General features: G+C 46.5%; 1 protein-coding gene across 1 annotated transcript in view; it reads left to right on the top strand.

The window, feature by feature from the left end:
• The window catches only part of tgfbr1b (transforming growth factor, beta receptor 1 b), a 41,168-nt gene that overhangs the window by 21,651 nt on the left and 5,407 nt on the right, over nt 1-14,110 (top strand). Inside the window, exons 2-6 of the mRNA XM_068709594.1 lie at nt 3,198-3,449; nt 4,455-4,724; nt 6,323-6,553; nt 9,053-9,220; nt 9,386-9,542. Of these exons, the coding sequence (XP_068565695.1) occupies nt 3,198-3,449; nt 4,455-4,724; nt 6,323-6,553; nt 9,053-9,220; nt 9,386-9,542 (1,078 nt within the window). The remainder of the gene's footprint in view (nt 1-3,197; nt 3,450-4,454; nt 4,725-6,322; nt 6,554-9,052; nt 9,221-9,385; nt 9,543-14,110) is intronic.

Raw genomic sequence — 14,110 nt, 5'->3', positions numbered from 1 at the left:
ATAAAAGAAGTTCTGGGTTTGTTTGACTATCTCGTCTGGAGACCGGTCCGTCTGGTTGTTGTGGACTCATAACCTGTGTCGGCACGTCACTGCTCACGGAGCATCAAATCAGCAGGACACCGAAGCACCACTTCCCGTCAGCAGGTTCCCTTCAAGACGTGCGTGGAACATTCCAGTTGTTTTGTAGTCTAGACATCTGAAACACACACTGTGTGTGTGTGTGTGTGTGTGTGTGTGTGTGTGTGTGTGTGTGTGTGTGTGTGTGTGTGTGTGTGTGTGTGTGTGTGTTTGTAGGGACAGACATATTTGACTGCTCAGAGGCTGAGTCAGAGGAGACAAGTGTCAGCTGGCTTTTATTTAGCTGTCTCCCGTCGTCCACCGCTTGATCCGTCTCCTTTTTCCTGCTCCACAACTTAGACACACACACACACACACACAGTTGCTGTTGTTTTGCTGTTTTATTTAGTCCGTCTGGAATCCCCCTCCAGACTGTTCCATGAATTCCACAAGTGAGGGAGCCTGTTGTTCACGATGACTTTGATAATGCGATCATGTTCTCAGACTGTGTGTGTTTCTTCTTAGCAGCGTAATGCTCCCGTTTTTACTGGCATTTACTGAATAATTCATTGTCTTAAAACCCCGTGAAGATGCTGCACCGCCGGGGCACATTCCCACCGGTGTACATGTCGCACTGTGTCGATGTCAGACACTCTGCAGACGGTGTGTCCTGTTAATTATTCAGAGCTCTTGTCTCAGAAGGGGTGTGTGTGTGTGTGTGTGTGTGTGTGTGTGTGTGTGTGTGTGTGTGTGTGTGTGTGTGTGTGTGTGTGTGTGTGTGTGTGTGTGTGTGTGTGTGTGTTGCTTTAACCTTCACAGCCACACAATGTGTCTCTGAATGACTTCCAGACGAGGTCAGTTGAAAACAAGAAAAGCAAAAAGTTCACGTAGAGAAATCAACTAAAAACCCGTGTGTGTGTGTGTGTGTGTGTGTGTGTGTGTGTGTGTGTGTGTGTGTGTGTGTGTGTGTGTGTGTGTGTGTGTGTGTGTGTGTGTGTGTGTGTGTGTGTTCTTCCTCCAGCTGCCTGTTAGCAGCAACACTCGCTGTTAGCTTTAATTACAGATACACAGACTGCAATTTTCTTGCCCTATTCAGATTATTCTAAAAGGTTCTGTCCTCTGGAAAAATCATTTTAACTCACTCAAAGATAATGTCAAAAGTCAAAAATGCTAAATGTTTCTTTTTGCTTGAATAGCATAATCTAAAGTGGTTATTTGTAAGAAAACACACAATTCAAATGAATTATTTCTATGCTTTGATTAAAAAAACAGTTGTATTGATTCATCATGAGCTGGTGTTGGGAAGTTAAACACGTCATAATTCATCTCTAATTATTTATCTTATTCAAACTACTGGATATATTCAAGTTTCTCACCATAAACTACATTTTCCGAGGTTTCATGAAACGCATCACGTTATGACAACAGTCATTTTCACTGAGTGTTGCTTGAACCGTTAGCGGCGTTAGCGGCGTTAGCGGCGTTAGCTCTATGCTCTCTGCAGACGTGTTGGGGATGAATGACAACATGATAATAACACCAAATGGTGTGTGTGTGTGTGTGTGTGTGTGTGTGTGTGTGTGTGTGTGTGTGTGGCTGTGTGTGTGTGGCTGTGTGTGTGGCTGTGTGTGTGTGGCTGTGTGTGTGTTGTGCCGATTTCAAACTTATCATGCGTAAATAGAACTAGAAAGCGGTCGGTGTCTCCATGAGGCCGATGGGCCGGTTTGGACCGCCTGCTGATCGACTGGTGCATTAAATGAGAACGTTTGAGTATCTCTTGAGAGAGGAGCAGCGCTCCTATGACAGACCTGTTTAGAACAGCCCCACACAGCATCCCATTTATGTCTGCACATGGGATTTGCTGAGAATGAGAACGGCTTAAAATATCTCTACGTTTCCAATGTCTGCTCCTATTCTGTAATTTGCTCAAACATCAGATGTAACAGGAGACGCATTTGTCTGTGTTAATTGTTTGTTACCAAAGAGGAAGGACTTGTGTTACTGATGCCACACTTGATTAAATGTAGTTCTTTAAAAACGATATCATAAAGTCCAGGCTACACGTTGGTAGGACTGTGGCTGTCTGTTGGTCCATGGAAGTAGGTCACAGTGCAAAGTCGGCACCACTAATGCACCACGATCTGCTTCTTCTCGTATCTTTTGAGCAGTGGTACAAGTGTCATAGACGGACACGGCCCTGCTGCTGTTTTGCCCTCTGGCAACTTTGGTAAACGTCTTTTATGCTAGTAATAAGGAACATTTCAAGCTTGTGTTTAAACACGCAAAGCCCCCAGACATGTGGGCCTACGTGACGTTATTCTGATTCATCTGCTGGTGATCCATTCTGGCTGTACGGCGGTGCGGAATGTCCCGATAACTCATAACATATAGCCTATTTTGGTATAAACATCACCCTCTTGTATTCACTGGTAAAAAATATTTGAAAGGAACTTGTGGGCTCCCAATCGATCTCCTTAGTGAGCATGAATAAATCACCATGTAGAAACTATCCATCAGAGCAGCATCCCGGTGAAAGGCTAAATAACAACAACATACGGCAACAGTGTTAACATCAAATAATACACTAATTAACTGGAATATATTTAGAATTCATGAACCATTCTTCGTCAACATCAGCAGAGGAAGGCGCGTAGAAACAGCTGTTTGAGCTCTCTCTCTCTCTCTCTCTCTCTCTCTCTCTCTTTCTCTCTCTCTCGAACGTAATTTCATGTTAATAAATGATAATCAATGTCCTACTTTTGCGAAAAGGATGATTACCAGGCCCGCCTGACCCTCTGGTTCTGTGTGCGGTGCGTCGGCAGAGTGCTAACGGAGCGTGTGTGTGTGTGTATAAAGTTTGACTGGAGTGATGTAATGTCTCACATGCCCTCAGCCAGAGTCCCTCCAAATGCCCACGCAATACACACACACACACACTGGGGAGGAGGCGGGGTTTGGTGGGGTTGAGAAATCTCAGATTTAAATGTGTTGGAAAACTCAGGACAGTGAGAACATTTTTTTCACGTTTTCTCAAAAGTGAACTGCAGGTGTGAAAACTGAAGACCTGCAGTTCCCCACGAGACCTTTTGCTGGATTGTGTCCGTGTCTCAGTCGTTCCTCTCTCTCCTCCCTCCCTCCAGCCCTCCAGTGTTACTGTGACCGCTGCAGCGCCAACTCCAGCTGCACGACGGACGGCGTCTGCTTCGTCGCCCTCCGCAAGTCGGGCAGCCAGGTGACCACCGAGCAGCGGCAGTGCGTGCGCGACAACGAGCTGATCCCGCGAGACCGGCCCTTCATCTGCGCCCCGTCCGTCAAGCATGACACGGGCATTTACCCGCTGTGCTGCAACACGGACTACTGCAACAAGGAGCCCAAGCTGGAGATCTTGCCTGGTAAAAACACACACACACACACACACACACACACACACACACACACACACACACACACACACACACACAGTTCCTTACGTTGTGTCAGTTTTTCAGAAAGGGTTGGTTCCAACGTCAATAACTAGTGGCAAGAACCAAAGTATAGCCCCATGAAGAACAGACGGCCTGCAGGTCTTAATGCCGACTGATCGCCTCTTTTTGAAGATTTATAATTACTGTGAGATTTATTATGTTTAGATATGAATAATATTGACTTATGTCACTGTTCTAACTAATTGTATGTATGAAATAACTCACAAAATGCCCCCCAAGGCACTTAATAAATATATATATATATTATACAGCTCAGCTGTATACTACTTACTGTGTACTTCTACTTCATAAGGAAACATTGTATTTGTCTTATTCCACTGAAGACATCAACATTCCCAGTAAGAGAAAGGGTAAAAAGTGAGGCAGGACAGTGTTTTTTCCTGGGGTCCCTGAAATACACCCCTAGGTCGGGTTTATCCATCCCAGCAGACAAAGACAGTAAATATGGAGGACTCAGGTTTTCTAGGTCATCTGGCCCGTCTGTCTTCAGGTGTATTTAATCTACATTCTCTTCAGGAGATGGATGAATGCAGAGTTGCCTCTTTAGACTGTGTGTGTGTGTGTGTGTGTGTGTGTGTGTGTGTGTGTGTGTGTGTGTGTGTGTGTGTGTGTGTGTGTGTGTGTGTGTGTGTGTGTGTGTGTGTGTGTGTGTTAGCTGCAGGCAGGCCAAATCTCCCATCAGCCTAGCAGATGGAGTGTTCCCCCGCACCACTTGGCCCGTCAGCTTCCTGGCTCGTGGCTTCAGCCCTGCCACTTGCCAGCCGTCAGTATGCTCAAAGTGAACCCTCCCAACAGTTACCGGCCTCCCTCGATCTCCAGAGCCAGACGCAACCCTGCACGCTCACCAGGTCGCAGCTTTTCACCCGTCTCACTTTCCTAACCTGTGTGTCCCGTCTCCCGTCCGTCCTGCAGATAACACCGAGAAGACTCCCCCTCTGGGGCCCGTGGCCCTCGCGGCGGTGATCGCCGGCCCCGTGTGCGTACTCTGCCTGCTGCTGGTCCTGGCGTTCTACGTTTGCCACAGCCACAGGGGCCTGGGGGCCGGGGGCGCCGGGGCCCATCACCACCACCACCACCGGGTGCCCAACGAAGAGGACCCCTCCATGGACCACCCCTTCATCACCGTGGGAACGACGCTGAAGGACCTCATCTATGACATGACCACCTCGGGCTCTGGATCAGGTACGACGGCACGGTTAAATGATGAGAAGATAGACGCCACGCATTTGTACGCTGGTTATGAAGTCGCTTAGCTTAGCGTAAAGAAAACAGCTAGCCGGGCTCTGACCAAAGGTAACAAAACCCACTCATCCACCAGCACCACCGCGGCGTCACGTTTGTTAAATCCGTGTAAAACAACAGAAGTGTGAAAGGTGTTTGTGGTGCCTGCAACCTCGCGGTGACGTCAAGGCTCCAGGAAGTGACTGCACCTGGCCAGGAAATAGTCTCAGTGAGTTGTGACGTGAGGCTTATTGAATACATTTTGATTGAGGTTGCAGATTTTTTTGATTACACTCAAACTAAACAAAGTCCCTGTGACCGGCCTCAGACTAGCAGACGATGATTGATTTATGGATGTTTAAAATATAAATAATGTGATAACAGAATTACAGCATTACAAATTGTTACATCCAATTTTTTGTTTGTTTTGTGTAACTACATTTTGAAGACTAGGACTGCACACACTGTCCTGAGTGAGTGAGTGAGTGAGTGAGTGAGTGAGTGAGTGAGTGAGTTGCACAGACTTTGCAGCTGCACACATCTTATAGTACAAGTCTATTAAAAAGGCTGGCTGGCCCAGATTCCGGCTGCATATCTGCATAAACACACACTGCACTGGCAAAAGCTGTTCTCTATGCTAGCCATGAATTAGCACCTCTCTGTGGAGACTGACACCTCCAACATGCTGCCAAGCAGTGACTTGGATTTAGTTTTCTTTTTAGCCATTTGCACCATATTTCACAATATGCAATTGTGTGTGTGTGTGTGTGTGTGTGTGTGTGTGTGTGTGTGTGTGTGTGTGTGTGCGTGTGCGTGCGTGCGTGTGTGTGTGTGTGTGTGTTGGCAGAGCTGCGTGGGCTGTTTTAATCACACTGCTGAGTCAGATTCTGTGTGTGGTGCCTGTTGAAATCGGAGGAGGATTCTCATTCCGCTGTCATTTCCTCATCAGCAGTTTCTGGCGATCTGACAGCGTTACATCTGTTGCAGTATTTCAACTTATTTGCTGGTTGGAAAATGTAACTGACCGAATGCATTTGCAAGATGAGCGAGCTCTATTGCACTTCACCAAACAAACTTTTATTTTTCTAGAGATTGGTGAAGTGCAGCGCTAGTACAGATTCTCATGCATATGACTTTGCACTACACAGGTCTGCAGACTTGTGCTTTCTTTATGTGGTTTCATTTTCATTTCCTGTTTTTCAGTCATGCAGCGGTAAACACATGGGAACAGTGAAGTAATATTTGATGTGAAACAGACATGCCTACTAGGCAACATTAAGTGTTAATGTATTCAAGAAAGCTATCCTCATTCTGACCGTTTTATTTTGCAGTTGTATTGTTTTTGACATCTTCTCATGTTTATTCTGGATAAGTGGAGTATTGGAGCCATGTTGATGCTGTAATTTTAGGTTTAACAGTTCGTCTTTGAGTCTTCTGTCTCCTACACATCACCTCCCTCCTTTTGAGATGTCTACCAAAGCAAACAGCGTGTTCCCTTGTCCATCTCGCTGTTAGCTTTCTAAGCTTTCTTTCTTTCCGGGTCCCGCTTCTCCCTCCAGGCCTGCCGCTGCTGGTCCAGAGGACCATCGCCAGGACCATCATCCTCCAGGAGAGCATTGGGAAGGGCCGCTTCGGGGAGGTGTGGCGGGGCAAGTGGCGCGGAGAGGAGGTGGCCGTGAAGATCTTCTCCTCCCGCGAGGAGCGCTCCTGGTTCCGCGAGGCCGAGATCTACCAGACCGTGATGCTGAGGCACGAGAACATCCTGGGCTTCATCGCCGCCGACAACAAGGGTGAGAACACACACACACACACACACACACACACACACACACACACACACACACACACACACACACACACACACACACACACACACACACACACACACGGACGGACGATTTTAACATCAGACTGCACACACAGAAGAAGGAACATGAGTCAGAATAGAGCCAACAAGAATAACTTGAATGAAAACGAATTGCTGAATTGTGCAGGCTAATTAAATTGCCAACAAAGAAGAAGGTTGATTTGAGCGTGTTTAATTCCAAACCCTGTAAACAAGATCTTCATCAGGCCGATGAAGGTGCAGCTGGTGCAGGCGGCTTTCACCGTCAATAGACCGGCTGTGGGGGAGTAACAGTTCTCAGCCAAGGCCGAGCACACATTACCACACAGTCTGACTGCTCTGACACACACACACACACACACACACACACACACACACACACACAGCCGTGTACTTATATCTCTGTGAGGACACTCATTGACATAAATCCCAACCTTAACCATCACAACTAAATGCCTAACCCTCACTTGAACGTAATTGTAACCTGAACTTTAAAACTAAGTCTGAATCCTCAAAGAGGCCCTTTGAAGGTCCGTCCCACAAACGTCCACAAACATCCACAAACGTCCTCACTCCGGCGGTCCAACACTCAAACTCCCATGTTTGTGTGTTCATTGCGGCCTGACCGATGGGGGTTTTTTGCAGGTTGCTGTCTGTGGGAAAATGATGTAGTTATGGTTGACACTGTGTATCGACGCGTCGACACAAAGCAGCGCCCGCCTTAGAGCTCTATGGTGTGTGCAGATGAGACTTTTCATTTCAATACCGTCTTTGTGACTCAGTCAAGTCGGAACGCAGTGGTTTGTACACAAAGTGCTGGAATCGGGGCCTCTCGCTCTCGTCCTGTTTGACGCCTGCCGCAGATAAACATCTGTTAATCCGCTTAGAAATTATGGATATTATGGATATGGCGATCCGTAGAACTCGTCTTCATAATGTTTAGCTTAATATTAGTGGGGGCACAGACCCCCGTTTGGGCCTCTTAGAGCCGCCATCACTCTCACGGACACCCCCTGCTTTGCGTTTAGTGAAGCGTAATCTACACAGCTGTCTAAATCACAGAAATATCCCCCCGTTTTCTGAACTTTTCAACCGTATCTAAATTGATTTAAGGGGTAAATAAAATCAATGTGTTACTGTTGATTTCTTGATATATGGAAAACAGTCAGGGTGGATTTATTACCACTCGAAAACAACTGTGGGGTTACATTGCTTTCTGATTTCTTGAGTTATTTTCTCGATTGCGTTAGCCGGAAGGAACGGCAGCTAACGGCTGCATCCGCTTGATATCATGATGTATCGGATCTATGTACTTGTTAATCGATGGTGCCTGAACGCTGTTCCTGATTGTTCCGTCCCACTTTAACCCCTGGTTATATCTCTAGAACATTCAATTATCTTCTGTCTCTGCCACTTCATAGACAGATGTTTGTGTTGGAAACCTGCGAACACAGATAAAACATCCCATTAAGTTCAAACTGCACTCATATTTCTTGAAAACTGTTCCAGAACTCGTATAGTACCACTTACAAACAATTGATGGCACATCTGAGCAACCTAAATTGTTCTCATGGCAAGCAGTGCCAAGGCTGTGGCTGCACTTGTCTTTTTAATCAGCTTTTGTCATCCGATCACGCCGGGACGCATTTACGGTCAGGTTTGTACCGTCTGAGATCGGACCTCGTTCCCCCTGGGATCCGATCAGCCAGACCACCTGCTGAGACGGTCTTTGAGTTAGGATCTCATTGAGGTGTGGACAGCATGTGGGCACAATCCAGACGATTTATCAAACGAGCGGGAGGAACCATCACCTTCCTCCCACTCTGGAGCTCCTCTACAGAGGAGAGCAAAGGGAAGAGAGGAGGGACACCGGAGCTGGAGGTCCTGTTAAGTTCCTGCTGATGAAAACACATTTCCTCATTGTGACTTTTAATTTGATGTATTCAAAAATCAGTTCATCAATTAATTAGCAGGGCTTTGTTGGCGGCTATTCTCAAATAAAACAAGTCTGCTAATACTGCAGGGAGGAAAAATAACGGGGCTTTTATTGTGAAGGATTTATATAAATGTGTATCACTGAATGAGCGGAGTTTTGTTTGAGGCTATTCTTGAATAAAACAAGTCTATAAATACTGCAAAGTAAGTGATAAAAATAACAGGGGGCTTTTATTGTGAAGGATTTATAGGAAATAAAATTTTATCCACCGTTTTACAGCCGCACTTTTTGACCATAAAATATATCCGATCAGGATGTGGACACACATGCACCAATCACAGCTGGGTTGTGATCCGGTGCGTCCGATCACAAAAGTCGCATGTCCATACACATCTAAGCACCATATCAAACCATAAGACGAGTTCTTTGTGGCAGAGCAAAACCAGGAGGAAAGCAGCTTGGTCATTAACCCCTTGTCTCCTCACTCGTCTCCCTGTCTGTGTGCAGATAACGGGACGTGGACTCAGCTGTGGCTGGTGTCGGATTACCACGAGCACGGCTCCCTGTTCGACTACCTGAACCGCTACACCGTCACCGTGGAGGGCATGATCAAGCTGTCCCTGTCCACAGCCAGCGGCCTCGCCCACCTCCACATGGAGATAGTGGGAACACAAGGTGAGACGCGCACACACACACACACACACACACACACACACACACACACACACACACACACACACACACACACACACACTTATATTTGTCCCATACATTGCACATCTTCCTACAAATCCGTGCAGTCAGCCGGCTTCGGTTGAACGTACGGCCGTCTGTCTCCAGGGAAGCCGGCTATCGCGCACAGAGACCTGAAGTCAAAGAACATTCTGGTGAAGAAGAACGGGACCTGCTGCATCGCTGACCTGGGCCTCGCCGTCCGCCACGACTCGGCCACCGACACCATCGACATCGCTCCAAACCACAGAGTGGGAACCAAAAGGTACCTGCATGCCGCACAGAACCCTTTGTCATGTTTCTTTAGAAGCAGTTCAGTTTGCGTTGGACACCGTCTTCTCCGTCCTGTTCTGTATCCATTGTGGTTCTGTTAGGACCTACATGGAATTGTCCGGCTCGGCCATTTTGTCCTCCGTCGGCTATCTTGAAACTCCCCTTTGTTCCACTGTGTATGCAGGTGTTGTGGTGTTTTACAGCAGTGCATTTCAGGTGTAAATAAAGAAGTCAAGCCGCCTCTACTGTCCACTCTCAAACGGGGGACTCTATCAATCATCTAGTCCCTTTCGGCCTGCCTTTCATTACACAGGATGGAAACAGCCGGTGCTCAAACCAGCACAGATAGCGGCGTGTGTTTACGGTGGAGGACTGGGCCACTCGGCACCCGAGTACGTCATGGACCTTGAACTGAATCTTCCGCCCAACTTCCCAAACACTCTTCCAAGGCCGCCGCAACGCAGCCTTGGGTCTTTGCTTTCTGCTCCTGGTGCAACTCAATGACCCGCAACAAACGTCGGGGATGTGTTGTTGATTTCTGTCGGCTAACCAGGGTTTTTGGGATGGTGCCAGTATCCGATGCAGTGCTTGAAGAGACTAGGCATGTCCCGATCACGTTGATTTGACCCTAATCCTGATAAGAGTCCTTTCATATTAAGCATCTACCAGTGCCAAGCTCTGATTCTTCCTAGATAGATGATAATAACAAAGATGTAGTTGAACCTGAGCAGAGAATGAGGTGTGTGTGTGTGTGTGTGTGTGTGTGTGTGTGTGTGTGTGTGTGTGTCGGCTCACGGCCCCCACTCTGGACTGCTCTCATACGGCGGTTACAGCCGATAGTCGTTGCGGAATGCGTAGCCCCCACCTTCCGGTTCCCCTTCAGGTAAACGCCGTTAGCCCTGTCAGCACTGGTGTCGTCGTTTGCACTAAAAGCGCTGTTAGCAACGTTAGCTTCTCGCCGCAGGCTCAGCTGTTGCCATGCCGAGAAGCAATAGAAATGCTCCCAATGTCCTATACGGCGCCCTGTTAAAGTTATTTAAATCAATCCAGCGTATTCCGCTTTACAATTGGATAGCTCTGCATTGCATTAAGAAAAAAAAAAAAAAAAGGCCGTCTTCAAGCTGTTCCATCATGGGTTTCCTTTAGAATTTTTTAAAGAAAATAAACAACTCTGTCACCCTTTTGGCCTTGTCTGGAGGGAATGTGTCTCTCGCTCCGGTCATTGTTGTTCGGTGCAGCCTTTGCCTGAGTTACCTGAATAGACTGTAATCCGACGAGGGTTTGTTTTCGCCCGTGTCTTTTGTGATTGCATTAAGGAATGACTCTAATTGTTTGCTTGCAGTGCTTTTGTTGCAGTGGCGCGGTGAATGTGGTTGAAACAGCCATGCACCATAGGTGACGGCTCTCGCACTGAGCTGAAATTAAAAAACATGTTAACACACATAAACACTTACAGAGTTCACTCTCTATGGGATAGTGGAAAAAAATTGTATTTCCTATTGGTCAAATCCCTGTTGATTGTATTCATTTTTTTAATAGGCCTATATTTGCCATTTTGGACAAGTAAGTTTGGCAAGTGAAACATCTCTTTCCCAAAGGGCCTGCTGATGGCATGTCGCTCTGGAGCTCAGCGCTGTAGAAGAGAGACAGACGGCGTTGGAGAGTTGGCGGCGGCTGCATTGCTGAGCACGAAAGCTTTGCGAATAAAAACCCCAGTGTGACAGCTGACATAAAACAAAGGATGGCTCAATAGTTCAATATAGCCAACACAGTAGAAAAGAAAAGAAAATGCCTTCATCGGCCCCTAAACAAATATTGTAAACCAGCAAAGTCAGGTTTAAATGATGACTTTGAAAAAGTCTCTCGGTGAAAGCTGATGAAGTGCTACTGTGTTACGGTAACCACACAGAAATAGCCTTTCATCTCGTCCTCCCTTCTTACCCAGACTGCACTTGTCCAGACGACACGTGTCTTCTCACTTTCCCTCCGTGTGTCTGTCCACATGTCTCTTGTTGTATTATGTAGGCTTGTCTAGCTGCAGGGTCGGAAAGTGAGCAGAACATTGAGGGCAGCACTCTCCTCCTTCCTCCTTCCCACACCGATACCAGCACAGCTTTCGTTCTGTTCTGAGTTATTTTTTATTCTTGTTTACGACATTTTCCTGCCTCCGTGTCTGTTTGATGGTTTGATGCTGCAGGCGTATTCCAGAGCCACTAAATGATTCAGTGGGCCTCCAGTCAGTGGAGACTAAAGCTCTGGCCTTGGCTGAATTTCATGTTACAAATTGATGACCTGATCCCACCAGTGTTTCTTTCTTTTTATTTCCTATCATCATGCCAAACTGCCAGCAAAGAATCAGTCCAACCCAAAAGTTACTCTTTATTAGTTGTGTAAAATGTGAGCGCATATTGCTTTCATTATCTCCGCCTGGAGGATCATGCGGTCGAGTGAGTGAGTGAGTCTGTTCACGGATCATCTCTAATGTTCTGAAGGACCTCTGGTGGTTGTGGTGACTCTCACTTTCTCTAAACACCTTTTTATTGTCTGTTTTATACTGCAGCTGTCTGGATACTCACTCCTCACTCACTAGTCTAAACCGGCTCCCGGCCACTAGTGATAACACAGCTGACCCAGGCGGCAACCTCCGGTTCTGCCGAGTGAAGCTCATGCAGAAGTGTCTTAAAACCTGCATTCTCTCTAGTGTCCACCAGGGGGCGACTCCTCTGGTTGTATAGATGTCTAGTCTAAAATGACTCTACTTCTCTCTTGATTTATTCCCTCAGTAAACATTGTAAACATGAGTTTATGGTCTCAATCTCTAGTTTCAATCATCGACGTGTCATCTCCATTTCTTCGTTGCTTGGAAGTCCTTGAAAGTCATTCTCAAATGACAAATTGAAAAGAAAGAGTAACTCAAGTTTGTTCCGCTCAAGATGCTCTCCATTAGTCCGAAGTGTGAAGAATTCACATTAATACGCTCTACTTGATCAAAGCACCAATACTGTGTGTGTGTGTGTGTGTGTGTGTGTTAATACAGATGTAAATAAAACCAGCTTTCTTTAGAAATTGAATGAACCTCCTTGCTGCTCGCCACATAATTACACTTTCTCTAAAGCTTTTTAGAAAATATTGAATGTTTCTGTGTTCTCATTTTGTTCGCCCGCCGCCACCGCCGCAGCACTTTGCTTGCCGAGGCCCTCCATTCATTATTTGTTCTCCGCTCAGCTCAAGCGTTAAATTAAGAGTTGCTCTCTCGTGCCCAGAGTGGGAGCTCTGTTGAATCGGGCTCTCACAGATCATCAGCTCGGCTCAGCGGTGCCCACAGGTTTAGCAGAGATGGAGACTCCGCAGCGCCCTGCTGGTACGGCCACATGATTCAATCAGGGCTCCGTGTAATGGCTCCCGATGGGGCACTTTTCAAATTGGAGGCTGCGGAGTCATTACTCACATCTGTCCTGCTGACTTCAGATGGCTGCAGGGATTTAATGAAGTGAGGGGAAGGATGTTATTCATGTCACGGATAAAGACGCTGATAATGCCCCAAATAATGCCCCGTGTCTTTCTAGGTTGGTACTTCTGAATGTGTCCATGGTTTCACAAAATGTTTCCCCTTAAGCCCCGCTTATTCCTTTCAAGTGTGTTTTGCGCTCCTTGACAGAATTAGGAAAGACGTGGCTCCAGTTTCCCCGATAATCATTTAATACTGAGATAAAAGACGTTTTCAAACGCCTGAGGATGAACAACGATGTGGAAACTGAAAAGGGAACACAGGAAGGTGGCATATCAGATTTCTCGTCAAGAAGAGTGAGGGCAGAATGATCTCAACCAGTCAGATTACGCAGCACATAGACAGTTTGGTCAATGTAGTTTAAGTTCCTTTAGGCTTAAAAAGGTTTGTAGAAATGTACTTTATGATCACATTTGTCTTAAGAAGCTTTTGGCCCATTATCTTACTGTACAAACGCAGTGGAAGTGTGTTTTTAACAGGCCGAACGTAATCCAAAAGCATCACGAGGCGTCTCAAACTGCTTTGCCGACTTTAATCCCACCTTGTTTCGATTGTGGAGCGTCGCATGAGGACCCGGCCACACAAACTGGTTTTATCTCTACCTGCCGTCGCTGTTTGGAGAGAGCTACAGGGAATACAAACGGATTGGATATGGATTTGTTTTATGGACATTTTATTAAAGAAATCAGTTGTTCGTTAATATTGATAATACTACTTTTGCATTTGGTGGTTAAAATGACTCGGCCTACTTAACGTTAAATCTGTTTGACTTGATGGCAGGCCTAAGTGAAGCTTCCCTCTGTAACACCACTGGAGTGTTTCGGTACGGTGAACAGACTTTATTGCCATTTGTTAGCGCCTTTTTAGTCCGGCGCTCTAAACTGAAGGTCCTCATGCTCAACTCCCGATCTGAAGACGACACGCTCTACCTCTGAGCCACAGTAACTCCCGTGATACGTTTCTCCAGCTGGTGGATATTTCAATTCAAACCACCTCTTTCATTGAATCTTATCCACTTAATCGTTTTGACTTGTTCTAAATAATGATGATAC

This window comes from Cebidichthys violaceus, unplaced genomic scaffold (assembly GCF_023349555.1).
Source record: "Cebidichthys violaceus isolate CVI_PGR_0920_01 unplaced genomic scaffold, fCebVio1.0.p SCAF_15, whole genome shotgun sequence".
Lineage (NCBI taxonomy): Eukaryota > Metazoa > Chordata > Actinopteri > Perciformes > Stichaeidae > Cebidichthys > Cebidichthys violaceus.
Note: the sequence above shows the minus strand (reverse complement) of the source record. Positions and strands in the feature narration are given on the sequence as shown.